Here is a 15,581-nt window from a genome sequence, read left to right as displayed (position 1 = left end):
GTTCTTACACTTTATTAACACAGTTTATTAAAGTCTTTATTTAATTTATATAAAGTCTTACAATAATTTATTTACACTATTTACACGATTCTAATTTATATACTAAATTTCCGCGTTACAATTCGAACTCGATACAACTATTCAGACTTACTTGTTTTCAAATAAAAATTTCCTCTATATATATAAAATAGCCATTATTCTGGAGTCCCCTCGAATTCGGACGGCGATCTGTGCTGACCCTTCTCGAATAGGATGGAACGCCGGACAAGTCTTTAGCGGATCGGAGAACCTACTAGAAAATACTTGTTAGAATAATAAAATGTTTACAGGTTAAATATGAGTCATATTTATCGTAACAATAGCAATGACTAAAACTACTTTTATGAAAATTAAGACAATACTTTGTAATAATCATCTCATTGTAGAACTAAGACAAAGAATGGTTAAATGCTATATTTGGTCTGTACTTTTGTATGGAGCAGAAGTGTGGATACTAAAAGAATCAAGCATGAATAGAATTGAAGCATTGGACATGTGGATTCATAGACGTAGGCTGAAGATATCTTGGACAGCAAGAAAATCTAATGAGGAAGTACTAAGGAGAGTAAACATAGATAGAGAATTTCTAAAGATTGTTAAACACGGAAAAATGTCTAATTTGGGACCTATAATGAGGAAAAATCGATATAGAATACTACAAGTGATCCTTAAAGGTAAAATAGAAGGCCTTTAAGGCGTAGAAAGAAAACATGTTTCTTGGTTAAAAAACATTCGTGAATGGATTCAGATATCAAATGCAAGACAATTATTCCAACGTCGGACAATTCTGATATGGCACGTGAAGAAGGGAAGGGAACAGAAGAGAAAGAACCAGAATGTAGTGAAATATTTATTAGAGTCATAATATAATAAATGATATCAAGAAAGATAAAAGGATATAAAGAAAAAAATTAGAAAAGGAAGAAATATAAGCAAAGCACTATTTGCAAAGCAAATTTTAGTTCAAATTAATTAATTTAATTTAATTTGGCGAATAAATTCAGTGTCCACAGTCATATAAACCCAAACAAACAACAATTGAACTGAAAGTTTCGCATTTAATTATGATCAATTCTTCAATTATTATTTAAAAGTTCTTCTTAGCTTAAAAGTTTCTTGTTATTATTAGAATTATGTTTCCTGTGCGGTATTATGAGGTTTTTACAGCGCTTTTCCTGCCATGTATTATTTTTATTCTGTTCACGGTAGGTGGTAATGTATTAATAACGTATTCTAAATAAAAATTATTAGGGAATGTTTAATTAGAAAAAATAGTTAGAATGATAGGCGATAGATAATCTGGTCATTAAAAATTATCAGACCTAAGCTACGAGCAATAAATACTATTCATGACACTTTTGTGTTTTCCTTATGATATACGAGCCTCTCAATTTTTACAATGATATATTTGTTGGCATTTAGCGATTCTTCTTATTGGTATTTATTTTTCTATACTATATACACAATTATGATGTTGAGAAGGTTATTTTAACATCAATTATTGTCAAACCTCTTGATTACTTCACTAATCACTATCGAATCTGTCTAATTTCTATAACGTGTACTTTTTATTTTTTGCTCTTTTTAACCGCTTAACTTTCAGTACCGTATGTAAAAATTAATTTATTCGATTTAACATTTAATATTATAAAATTACAATCTTACAATTACATTTTAACTTCAAAATTTACCATTCTGGATACTGAATTGTAGATAATTTTTTAAAGTTACTTTCTTGTGGTATACATTTTCTTTACATGAGCTTTTTATAACTTGTAGATCTAGACCCTGGTTCAAATCTAAAGTTGTATTCTGTATATGGATTCGGAACCTAGGTTTTGAATCTGGAGCACGTATTGTATAATATGGAACGTTTGTCGACGGGAAAAACGCCCTATAGAGGGCGTGTACGTGAAATTAAATCTTAACTGTCTTTTCTTTATTAATTTTATTGTTTTCAAATGATTAAAAGGTTGCTAATGTGAGTCTATGAAGCAATACTCACAATCTTAAGTAGTGTTTATTATTTAATGATGTTGATGTTGTAAGTATAATTCAATTTTAAAATAATACCCCTATAATATACCATATACTAACTACTGACTGACTATATGGTACAGTTTCCATTAGATTGGTTACATCCAATGGCACTAACGTCCCACTATAATATTTGCTATTATTTATTATCATTTTATTGTGTTTCAGTTGTCCATTGTTTGTTTTATGTTGTTTTAGCTTGTAGTTTTTAATACAAATAAGACTAACGTACTGTGGCCTGATTATGAGGCATATATGGTAAGCCTTGAAACCGGTAGCCCAAAATTTAACATCATTAGATAATAAAAACTACTTAAGATTGTGAGTATGGACTCATTTACTGTTGCGTTCTCAATGCACATTGTATTGGGTTTTTGTTTAGTTTACGGATATGCCTCATATGTTTTAAACAAACCTTTTAGCCATAATTTCTAGTAATTGATCCCAGCGAAATGAATGGTGTAAAGATGATTCTCATTGTTTGAATTCCCTTACAAATTAAATTATTTCTAAAATATTCACAGCTAGTGATGTTTCTAGGTTAATCTATCAGCTTTTAAACTATTGTCAGTCGTCGCCAGTATCAAATGAAGATCTATATTTATCTACTTTTTTTGTATCATTCTGAGGTCTCCGAAGAATGTCTTTAGTTTCGTCTGTTTATAAAATCTGTCCAAAGTATTTGAAGTATTTTTTTCAATACCATATGTGCCAATTCGTCACATACGCTGTTTTAATGATTTAAATTTTGGACCAATATTTTAATATTAAGAAAAGAAGGGTTCGATACTAGGTATTAGTATTGTTTTTTCATATCTATGTTTTTTCATATTTTTTAAGATTAAGGTGTCTATTCTTTTATTTTTGGTTTTATCAAGCGTCTTCGCCTTTTTGTTAAATTTAATCATTCTTAATCCATATTTCTTACTCTGTTAAGTGGCCACTGTTTTTACTGGCCACAAAATTCTAAGGTTAAGTAGTCTTCGAAATAATATGCAGCCCTCTATTTTAGGTTTTTTAATAACAAAATAAAATAGAATACTGTCATCATGACTGCTTTGCTAAAACATCAGCCTCTTCAGAATAATGATCAATTGTTTTAATATTTTTGTTCCATTCTTATTTCTACTCATCACTCAGTAATTTTTACAGTAGGCTTTGTATAGTCTGCTTTCTTTTTCTTTTTTTCCTATCAATATTCCTTTTTTTCTGGTTGTCTTTTATTCCATTTCCGTATATTCTAATAATATGTCTATAATATCATATAATATTAACATACGGATCTTCTTGAAGCTCTACCTAATTTACCATAAACTATTTATGGAATTCGCTGTTATTTAGTCTGTTAAAGTATACATGTTTTTGCACACAAAAATAGTTATTATAAAACTATCATTTTTCAGCAAAACTGATGTTTCTTCGGAGCATGTCAAGTTGAATATATTTTGTGGAAAATAAAAACAGTGTAATGTTTTAATACTTTATGTTATATTATGAAATTCAGTTTAAAGTTAATTTAAACAGAGTTATCCACCTTGTAAACAATATGCAACCTAAGAGGTGCACCAATACACAGTAATCATTTCATCTCAATGGAGTTTCGTCATAATTTTAATCTGGAGCAACCAACTGGAAACCTTACCTTGATCCGCAAAAATCTGTAGCAAATCTCCCTAAAAATAACTTCAAGAGTCGTCAAGTGGGTGGCAAATACAACAAATCTAATTGACTCTCGAGTGGGCCACAGAGACCAAACACATCACGGGGAGAGGGGAATATACGGTGTCGAAAATAGAGCAGTACGCCAGTTGAAAAATCCATCGACCCAAATTAGTACGAAACCGATCCAATCCGATGTGATGGCCATGATACCAGTCTCAGAAATATCAGCGTTGATCGTGTATTTTCTGGGAATTATGTTCGTTTGCATTTACTTGGCTGTTATCAGCTAAAACGAGAGGCAAGATATATTTATCACTAACCGAAAAATTAACCCCCAAAAATTCTAATTCTAGCACAAAATGTTTAACAATGTGAACGGTAACAGGTAGTTTTTCTATAAATAACACTATGTGAGATTCCACCTGAATGCTGCAACAGAAAAGTTACTTGTCGAATGTATTATAGTACGGGCGCTAGATTTAACAAATTAATTTAATGTAAATGGCACTAAATACTAACTGTAAATGTCTACGTATTATTGATGTGAACGAGTTTAAAATTGATTCTATTGAGTATGTACAATAATCCGGAAACGATTTCTACCTACTAAAATATAATCCAAATTTTCTTTCAGATAATTGTTTAATTATGTCTTTAGTATTTAAATGATATTTTGTTTGTAGTAAATATATATTCTGGTAGATCTGAAACTTCTACGTTCTGATAATCTGCACTTTGTGAGCTAGTATAATCCTGCTGAATGAAGAATCATTTGCCCATATTCTACGTATTTATCTTATCTTATCTCAGCTGTAGTTCCCATCTGTTTCACATTTCCTTTTTTTGGATCATTATATCTTCTCATCTCATTTGAGTTCGTATCTTATAAAACTTTTAGAATTATTAGTTTATCTTTACCTCTATTTAATGTTTTTAACTATTCCCTTTTCTGAACTATATTGTTCTTGTTGTTTAGGTCATAAGAAGTCAGCTCGCTGCCCTATATAGCTAAGTTGATGTTTTTGTATTTTAGTAATCTTTGGAAACTTCAATTTTTTATCATGGTCAGTACTACAGTTCTACTTGAGCCTTTTTCAGCCAGTTTTACCATTTATTCCTGTCTATTACCTTCTTCTTTTTCTGGTCTATTCCATTACTGGAGATTTGTGATCACTATATCAAAATGTTCTCTATTCTATGCCACTTTTAATAATTGTTGAACGTTCATGTCCGTCCAAGTTCTGATATATCGAAGCTATGACATGGCTCTTCTGCCTACTCCACTTCAGCCTTCTATCTTCCCTTTAGTTATTATTCGTAGCAGGTTATATTTGCCATTTCTTATTATGTGGCCTATCTACGAGGTCCTTCTTTTCTTAATCGTTGTTATAAGTTCTAACTCTCTATTTATGCTGTTTAATACTGTTAGATTGGTTCGTAATGTGTTGTGTCCATGATATTCTGAACATTCTGTGATAAAGCCACATTTCAAAGGCTTCTAGCCGTCGCATGTCCATAACCAGCCATTGCCAATTTGATCCACCAGACTTAAATTTCCCATAGGAATTGATAATAATATTTTTCGAAAGATATTTTCTTCTGACATTTTGATATTATTTATTTTCTTGAAATGAACCCCAATTTCAGTTGAGTTAATCCATTAAAGATTATCCGATTGTCATTTGCTATTTTTTATATTTCTTAAATATCTCAAAGTTATATTTTCTTCTCCAAATCCCATTTCCACAGATTACCATACATTCCACGAATATTCTTCTTAAAATCTTTTGTTTGAAGATTTGCATTTCTTTTAGAAATAATCGATTTTTCTGACAATATTTGCTATTCGGGCTCACAACTAAGCTTATATCTATATGAAGTAGTAGGACGATAACAGGCGTAACAGGAGAATATTAGTAAAGTTTACTATTCTTATTTTGATAGTTTACATGGATGTGAGTCAGTTCACATTCTATGATAAAAAAGTTTGTTAATCTGTTTAAACTTTTTTTAATGTTTTTGTTGACGTTTTTTCAGGCACACGGACAATGCCAAAAAAAAGAGAATTATCCAATTGTAGTGGTACATTAAGTTGATAATTAGTTCCGATGATAACAGTTTTGCTCAAAGTAGTCACTTAAGATTTAATAAATCCTTACATAATTCAAAAATACAATTACGATTTCACCTTCTTTGCTCTTTATCAGCGTGTATTATCTACTATTATATTCATACAATATTGCCTTGCCATATATTGTATACATATGCCATATATTGTATTCATACAACAATTTTCTGTCTTGTTATTTAATTTACAATAATTGGTCTTGAACATCGATATATACTTCTCGAGAAGCATTTACTTTTTTTGTTAATTATATTCAGTCTTCTCACTTTTACGTCCTTTATGAAGGTTTTCAATACAAGTTTTGTTATTGTTACATTCTACTGCTGAAGGTCGTCTGCATATCCTGCAATTTGTGTGCCCAATTTTATTCTTTTTTTTGGTTCATTAGTTTAAAAAGTGTAGAAACAAAACACTAGTTCCTTAAAACTAAGTGTCAACGTTTGAATTCTATTATATCGTTTACAAAAACCATGAATTATTTGTCATATCAGTAGATAAAGTTAGTTTTAAATTTTATTTTATACTAAATAATATCTAATATTAGTTAATATTTTGTCATTATTGATGCTTTAAATAATAATATAAAAATAAATTATTAGTGTCAGTATTCAATTCCAGAATACAAGGTAATTTTCGTAAAGAATACCCTGAATGAGTATTTGATTGCAATGATTTTAACGGTACATTAACAAATTCTGTGCAGTTATCCAGAAAGAACGTCCATAGCATCCACAGGGGGAGGAAAGGGAGCAGGAGGAAAATCCAAAAAGGTCCATTACTAATTGTGGACTATTAGGTTTCTTGATATTTTGTGTTTAAAAGTCACTAAAAAAATTATAAACAAATTTTCAGTATTTAGGATCTATCTCGATGGCTGGTAATCAGAGAAATTATTGAACACAATTTCTATTTTCTATCTTTTATAAACACACGTGTTAAACATGATTTTTATTTAAAACTAAAATAAACAAGTCTGACGTACATGCATATTTGCTATAGTCTAATTATACATTTTGAGAAATACTTGGGTATGACGCAGGACTTTATAATTTTAAAAGTTTATGTATCATTCGTGGCTACTGTATGAAAAACATTCCAATATAATACGTGTTTATTGCTTTTTTTTATGTTAAAAACTACTTTTTTATTATTTTTATCATTTTACAGTTGTTATTGCTTCAGTTAGCATCTTTATCTTTATCCAGTATTATCCGTTATCACTCCCTTAAGAGGATATGTCCCAATATCTTTTCTCATTACGTACCAATATCATCTTGTTTTTTGCACTTTTATTATTTCGAGTTAAATATTTTTCATCAACGATATATACCCGTAGTATAAAAATGATGACATATGCTGTTGATATTGTGATCATTGGAAGAATCCAAAATGAAGTAGTTGAAGCTTTCGCACGTATCAAAAACGCCACAGAAAACTAAATATATACCGACTCTATCAAGAACTTACAAAATAACTTAGAGGTGCAACACGAAACTATAGAAACGGTGGAAGAATTCTGCTACTTAGGGTCACTGGTTGACTGCAAAAACAACACATCCAAAGAAATAAGAAAAAAAATATTCGTGGCTAACCGTTGTAATTTTGACATGAACTTTCAACTAAGAGCAAGAAATATGTCAAGAACAATAAAGGGTAAACTTTATAAAACAATAATACGCATAGTGCTCTTGTGGATCGGAAACATGGGCAATGATGACTAGAGATGAAAAGTTACTATTGAGGATCATATATGGCGGAGTTAATGAACAGAGTATGTGGAGAAGGCGATATAATTTATAACTCTATAGATTTGTTGGTGATGCAGATATCGTGAAATCAATAAGATGGGTGGCAACGTTATGCGGATTGATAAAACTGATCCTGCTAAAATAACCATGCTATATAGGCCAGTTGAAAGAAGAAGAAGGAGGCGACCTTCTCGGATGTCTGGACGATATGCAGGAAGATTTAAGGGAGATTGAAGTAAGGTAATGAAAAAGACAGACACTCGGCAGGGAAGGTTAGAAGAATATTTTGAGGCAGGGCAAGGCTCGCGAAGGGCTATAGACCAACTGAAGATAATGATTTTTTACCAATATTTAGTCTATATTTATAGTCTTCACCAATATTCATTTAATATTAATGGTAACACTATTTTATTCTTTATTAAAATGTTTATATCTACGTGCATATTGCTGTAAACGGTATCTTTTTAATGATATTCATATATTTCCTGTGGGTTCTATTGCTTAGGAACACCTTAGTTTATACTTTATTCTCTATTGTCACTATAGGAAGATTTTACAAGTCACTTTAATAGTCTGTCTTAGTGTGTCCTTATTTTTTTACTGTCACTAATGTTTGCATTTTCCTTTCTTCTGGCATAGTTTCCCCTGTTGTATATATTTTGTATTTCAAATATCTTCTTATATAAATTTTTACAAAATAATTTTCTAAAGCTATTTTCTTATAGCAACCTAATATAATTTACTATTTTTATTGAGAATCAGTCACCATTTTACTTTAAAATAAGTTTATTTTGACGTTTCGATTTCCACTTCAAAAATTGTTCTCAAAATAAATACGTTAATATATGTACAAAATACAAGACACATTTTGAGAACGATTTCCGAAGTTGACATCTTCTTCTTATAGTGCCGTGCACCTATAGTGCGTTGGCGAATTATCTTAAGGCCAGACGTCTGTGTTTTGCGGCATGCAACAGATCGCCAGTGTTATTTATGCCTGTCCAGTTCTTTATGTTCCGTAGCCACGACATTTGTTTACGACCTACTCCTCTCTTGCCTTTAATCTTTCCCTGGATGATTAGTTGAGGGATTGCGTAATTTTTTCCTATCAGAATATGGCCGAGGCATCCAATTTTTCGTACCTTGATCAAATTGAGTAGTTCTCTTTCAGTATTTGCCTTTCTTAAGACTTCCTCGTTTCTCACCCTATCTGTCTATGGTATGCGGAACATTCTTCGCAACGTCCATATTTCGAAGGCCTCCAACTTATTAATGGGAGGTACTCTTAACGTCCATGTTTCCATGCCGTATAACAATATGGACCATACATAGCATTTAACCATTCTGTAGCGGAGATTGAAGGAAAGATTGCGGTTACATAGTAGCGGTTTAAATTTCATAAAAGTCTTGCTTGTTCAGTACGGCATTTTATTTCTTGTTGAGGATTCCATTGGTCTTTTATCATCATTCCCAAGTATTTAAATGTTTTCACTTGATCGATTGAAGCATTATCTACTTGCAGTTGTATTCTTAAAAGTGCGTATTTTCTTATTGCCATGCATTTAGTTTTTCCAGCATTTTTCTTCAAGCCATATATTTTTCCTACGGTATTTATTTTATTTAACATCAACTGCATATCATGTTCTTTGTCTGTTATTATCGCGGTGTCGTCGGCGTAACGAATGTTATTTATCGGGAACCCGTTTACCTTTATTACACACTCAAAGCCTTGAAGAAGCCAGTGCCTCTGCAAAAATGTTCTCCACATAGAGATTGAAGAGCATAGGAGACAAAATACATCCCTGTTGCACCCCTCTTAAAATTTCAAATTCTTAGTGTGCTTTTTGATTCCAATAGAGATTCTGGATAACTCTTATGTCTTTCTTGTCAATGTTAGCGTTGTGTAACATTTTTATCATTGCATCATGTTTTACGGTAAAAAGTTTTAAATGGAAATCGAAGCTTCGATATTTTTTATTTATTTAGTTATCTATAGAATCAAGGATTCTACATATAGGAGTCTGTACAATAGTGTAGTTTTCCGGATTTGTAAACCGTAGTTTGAAATTTTTTTTTCGTCATGTTGCTTCTCAAGTGATAAAGGGAAGTTTGTGCTCGTTGCAGCATCGCTTTTGATCATGTCTGCCGCAGTTGCAGACGAAATGTTCCGAAAAAAATTCAAATCATGGCTTATAACAGGAAAGCAATGTACTAGCTATTGGATCGTCAGCTACTTAATTAAAATTGATGTTAACAAAGTATATTAACATAAATTATATAAACTATAAAAATTAGATATAAAAACGCCAATTATAAAATAAATATTAGTACTAAATGTCACATAAACATATTTTTAGAAAAGCAATAATTTAAACTACAAGCTTAGTATTTAAAAGTTGCAAAATTCGCAATATTCATTAAAATCCATAGTTATTTATACTTGTAAAAGACATTAAAATTAAAATAAAAGCAAATAAAATGTTGTTTATCTAGAACAAAATATTTTTAGTTTTATAGGTATAAGTAGTAAGTATACCCACTTTTGTATTATTCAGAAAAATTCCTATTTTAAAACCATAGAATAATAAAAACTTACTTAACAATATTGGTATGCTCTGTTCACTCAATCCAGTTCCAACTATCCAATAAATATAGTAATTATTTTTTGGCTATATTGGACAAATCTTAACTTCTAATGGAAGCGGCTGAAAGTTACTATACAACCAAGCGTACGTGCTTATTGCCCACGTTAGTTGTAACTTAAAGTAAACAATTATTTACATGCAGCTTATTAACAAAATACAACTGCAGCAATTGAAACAAAAGCTAATATTGTCTATTTCTGAAATTTTGCAGTCGTTTATATATTAGTATTAGTATGGTATTAATTTTAGTGTTGTATGTTTCCGACAATTAATCTGTCAAAATATTCCCAGACGGAGGGCACCGATTATATAAATATCGATTCTGTATATTGTTTCTACGTTCTGATCTATTAATTATTCTTTTTTTACTTACTTCCGGTGGCCACAAATCCCTTTAAGATCTTTAGCCTTCCTGCATATGCCTCGCTACATTTTGCGGTCCATTACAGCTCTTTCTAATGATGCAGATATATTGAGCTCCAGGAGGTGCCATTTTAATGTCAGGAGGTCTACCAGTCTTTGTCACGGAGTACCCAGTAGCGCTTTCCAGTTGGCGTCGATTTCTGGCACCTCTTTCATTTCAACATCTCAGAACATAGACGTGCAAGTCTCCGGAATCTGACTATGCTTCTTATTAGGGGTTCTTTAGAAAGATCTCTAATTTATGTGTGTCAACGAATCTTCCTGGTACCCTGTTAATTTAGCTTGGGCTCTAGAATCTTTCTTATTATTTTGTTTTCAAAGGTAAAAAGGCATTGTCGTCTTTTTAGTGTTAGAGCCATGCCTCTCAACCTCGTATAATACTACTGATTTTATAACGGTATTATAGGTTCTTTGTTTTAGATTTGTTGACAGTAATTTTAATTTCAAAGTTCCTGCAGCCTTATTTCTCGCTGTTATTTAAGATTTCCTCTTCAACTTCATTGTTCCTCTTAAGTATTATGCCGAAGAACTTCTTTCTTTACACTCTGTAGATAGTTTGTATTCGTTAATATCGAATTAATATCAGAGTTATCCCGGTTTCTGCGCGATACTTTCATGAAATTAGTCTTGTCTGTGCTGACAATCAGTCCTACTGCGTCAGCCAATGATTTTAATTGATGATTCATTACTTAAATACGGTCTATTTTGCTGTCCTTAATTTTTATGTCGTCATCATAAGCCAACTTTTTGTACTGCTTGCCAATCAATGGAATTCTCCTTTGTGTCTGTTGCACCTAATACTTCTACTTCGCCAAGTATTGGTTGTGGTATTTCTACCTCAGCATTGGCATATGTCTTATCCCTTTGTGCTAGTTGGAAGCTTAACTACCTGAATATGTATTCTTTCTATCATTGGCAAATGTTTTCTCTATTATGTGCAGAATCGATAAGTTTAATTATGATTTTTTTATTAACTGGCTCTAATTTTGATTTATTATCACATATTACGTTATGGTTTTCTATATACATAATTGCATATAAAAATAACAATTATCCACAATTATCTTTCCACTAAGACATTGATCAATATATGTTCGCAACATGTTTTATTTCCCACTTTCACTTTTTTTAATTTTGACTTGCTTATATTTCTGTATATAGCATTTATTTTTGTTGTATTAGAAATAATTCTAAGCATTTTTATTCTTCGCGTCTTTTTCTTTCAGCCTTTCTTAATTCTTACATATCTTTGATATTTATGATTATAAATCTTAATATTATTTTATATATACTTTTTTTTAATAACACTTTAAATTTTTTAAGTTTGAATTCATGATAGTTTTGTTCTCATGTTTTGACTCATGTCTTTTTGTTTCATTTTAATTTTTAGGTTGTATATAATATGTATACTATTTTTTTGTTACAGGGACGAACGACCGAAAAAGACCGAATCTAGAAAGAAAGTTAACATCCAACAACTAACACCATGTCTTTCAAGGAACATTTGGAAATGATAAGCCTTAACGAAACCCCTTCTAAGAAGGCTAAGTTCTGGCAGTCCTTCGTCAGATCTCTAAAAGGTGACAATATAAATTTACCACTTACACATTTTTAAAAATTCTCTTACGGTGATTTTGATCGAAAAAATCAAATAAAAAATGCCAAACTCATTCTATTAAAATAAACAAACATGACTAATCGTACTGGATTGTTGCCAAATTTTTAATAGCTCTCCATATGTACATTGAAAAAAAAACGCCATAATTAACAAAATAAATGCAACAGAAAGACAGTATTAGATTTAATTTCAATGCAGAGCATCTGCCAGCCGCTTATACGCATTTCAACCTCATAAGGAGAGCTACATATGCAGAGGCTCTAATAACTAATGAGGTTGAAATACGTATAAGCGGCTGACAGATGCCCTGCATTGAAATTTAATCTAATACCGTCTTTCTGTTTTAGTTCTTTACTCGGTTTTGAGTACTAGAAACTAAATCCACTAAAAATTTTTGCCGTGATGAACGGCATGTGGAAAGCGATTGATTCTCTTGCCGAATAATTTATCAATCTATCTGTTTTGGAAGTTGTAGAAAGCACAGTGGTAAACATTTAAATTTAGTTTCGCCAAGTGGGAATTCTTAGGATTTCTAGTGTTGTTAAAATAAATGCAGTTTATATAGTGACGGATTTTTTAAAAAAATTTCTTTTATAAGTCAAGTCAAGAGAGATTTTAAGATTGAGTAGGATATTTTTATTCCCCGGAAATCTTAGGAATTTTGGCCTGGGCATTTTGATTGGATTACTCCAATTATAAATATGTTAGAACTTTTATGATACGGTCTCTGGGTAAAACAAACTATCAATAATTAAAAAAGAGCTGTGAAATTTCAAAGCAAATCGATCATAACATACTCCGGTGCGAAATAAAACATAAAAATTGCGGGTAAGGAGGTAAAGTGAATAAAAACGCGGAAGGTCGGATAGATTAATAATTTTTTTGGAACTAAAACCTTATCTAACAAAACCTAAACTAACCAAACTTAAAGTTTAAGATCAGTCGATTCAATTTACATTTAAATGATCAGATCTTTTGTGAGCAGATCACAAAAAGCACCCGAAAAAATAACTAACGAAGCTATACCAATAATAAGGAAGCCAAAGGACGACATATACATACGTCTTCTCTTCAAGAATCGAAACCGACCTCTATGGACTTCTGAGGTAGATACGGAAATTCATTAAATCACAGTGGAAAGAAATAACGGGTAAACTAAACATAACTAAATTTAATAAATTAAAATCTCCAGTTTCAGATAAAATGTGGCGTACAAAACCGAATCTATATAAAAAAATTACAGAATGTACCAAATATAAATCAGACGTACACCCGGAAAGAAAAGTACTATACGGTGACAGTCTGGGAATGGCTCGCGGCTAGACAAAACAGTGGAGATGGTCGTGCGGTCCACAAAACAAAAAAAATCCGAAGTTATATCAGGGGCGCCAGGTAAATTGGCCCACAGCCTTCCCTACGTTGCTATTCAATAAACCACCAACTTACCAATAGGTTTACTACTAAAATACTAAGTAACAGTATACAACCTGAATAAATAAAAAAATAAATGAAATTGTCAGATTAGAATTTAGTCAATTTTAATAAATAGATTCCCAAGATAGTTGAAAATAAATACATACATATTACATATTACAATATTATTTAACTTTACCATAGGCTTAATAAAAAAATAATATAAAAATGCGGCTTCTGCTTGCCTAACAAAAATTCATAAGTTATTTCTATTTAACAGAACAAAATGAAAGGTAGGACGTATCAAAAGTACCGGACGCTAAGGGGTGTGCGGTTCAATACCAACCAAAAAAAAATAATTAACGCAAATAGGACACCACGTGAGCTCAAGTGCGTGCGCAGAAAATAATATAAAAAAATAAATCTCAAATATATAACCCCCCCTTAGACGCAGTTTACAAAATTAAAATAGGTATGTGTAAATATTGAATTAATAAAATAAACCGCAAATTATCTTTAAAAAAAAATCTGTAAAGTATTTGTAAATATGAAAATAAAAACTAACAGCAAATAATCTTTAAAAAAAACTATTGTATTCCGCAAACCAAATTAGACGGCGCTTAAATCTTCCGTTGAAAATTAATTATCGATCCATACCTCGAATTTTCATATACTTCACCGCGTGGAATTCCAGTTATAGTTCAGCGTGTCTTCAATCCAAAATCCCGTACGATTGCCGATGTACATAGACTTGTGTGACAATGTTGAAAAGTTAAAAATTACAGCCAGACGGAAAAATACGAAGAAGAAGAAGCAGAAAAAAACAAACAAACCAACCAACCCTGAAGCAAGAAAACATTAATTACCATCTGTGTCTAAAATAATTATTTGGAAATAAATATATTGATTTTAACACTTTGTTTATCTGCCTTTTGGCGATAATGGAGCAATACAAAAAAAAACTTGTCTCCGAACTTGAATGTATGAAAACTGATAAAAATGTGAATAGCTTTTTAGAGATGGGATAAAAAAATAACTACAACTTTTTAATTAATTAAAAACGAAATGTTCTAACACTCACCCTTCTTAGCCAGATTAGGGGTTTGAAATATCCCAAATTGGACCGAAGCGTAGCCGGCTATTTGGACTCGTGATTAAGGCTAATTTCTTGATCTAAATACGACTCCCGGTATTCACGTGTACTGTAGATCCGCTTTTTTTTAGCGAAATTGTGGATATTCCAAAAAAACCCTTCCACGAAGGCAGCAAATCCCCTTGAATATCCACACGGTTCGGACTAGTCCAGATCCCACATGGAACAGCAGCAAAAGCAAAAAAACAAAATGCCGTTTTTAATCTAGCCCAACCTTTCAGTAACACCGTCAAATCTGGAATCACTTTCTTTCCGTCGTCTTTCCGAACACTTGACAACTTGACACACGGAGGTCACCGAATAATACCGAGATTCAAAAATTTCAATTTTATGATCCCAATTCTTCCAAGATAACTCTAGAAAGAACGATCTAAATTAGTTTCTTCACAAAAAAGAGGACGTGTTCCCTTAACTTCAGCACAATTTGCCAGACATTACCCCTATTTAAAAATTACTAATTTTATTTTCGCCACCTTGCTTATAATATATTATAGGCAACCGCTCTTACACGTCCTGAATTATTTAAATTTTGATAAAATAGAGGTGGGACTTTCTACTTTAAATTTGGAACGTAACAACACCTCCCTTTCCCAGAGGAAAATTTACGAGGAAAAACTAGACGAAGAAAATTTTCCCTCGCGCTAGCGACGCACTACCTAAACTCCGAGCGAAGTCCACAACACAATCATCATCCACACCGTCTTCACCGTGCGCA

The 15,581-nt window shown here is 31.6% G+C and overlaps 1 protein-coding gene across 4 annotated transcripts in view; it reads left to right on the top strand.

Annotated features, from left to right (window-relative positions):
* The window catches only part of Mf (myofilin), an 80,362-nt gene that overhangs the window by 14,981 nt on the left and 49,800 nt on the right, over positions 1–15,581 (top strand). For 3 of the 4 annotated variants that reach the window (XM_072519374.1, XM_072519365.1, XM_072519372.1), the window contains exon 2: positions 12,109–12,262. In XM_072519374.1, coding sequence (XP_072375475.1) covers positions 12,169–12,262 — 94 coding nt within the window. In that variant the 5' untranslated portion in view covers positions 12,109–12,168. Of the gene's footprint in view, positions 1–3,895; positions 4,037–12,108; positions 12,263–15,581 lie in introns of those variants that run through there. The other variant, XM_072519367.1, reaches the window with a different exon arrangement.

Source organism: Diabrotica undecimpunctata, chromosome 1 (assembly GCF_040954645.1).
Source record: "Diabrotica undecimpunctata isolate CICGRU chromosome 1, icDiaUnde3, whole genome shotgun sequence".
NCBI classification, from domain to species: domain Eukaryota; kingdom Metazoa; phylum Arthropoda; class Insecta; order Coleoptera; family Chrysomelidae; genus Diabrotica; species Diabrotica undecimpunctata.
The sequence above is the reverse complement of the archived record's forward strand: the minus strand, read 5'-3'. Positions and strand labels throughout refer to the sequence as shown.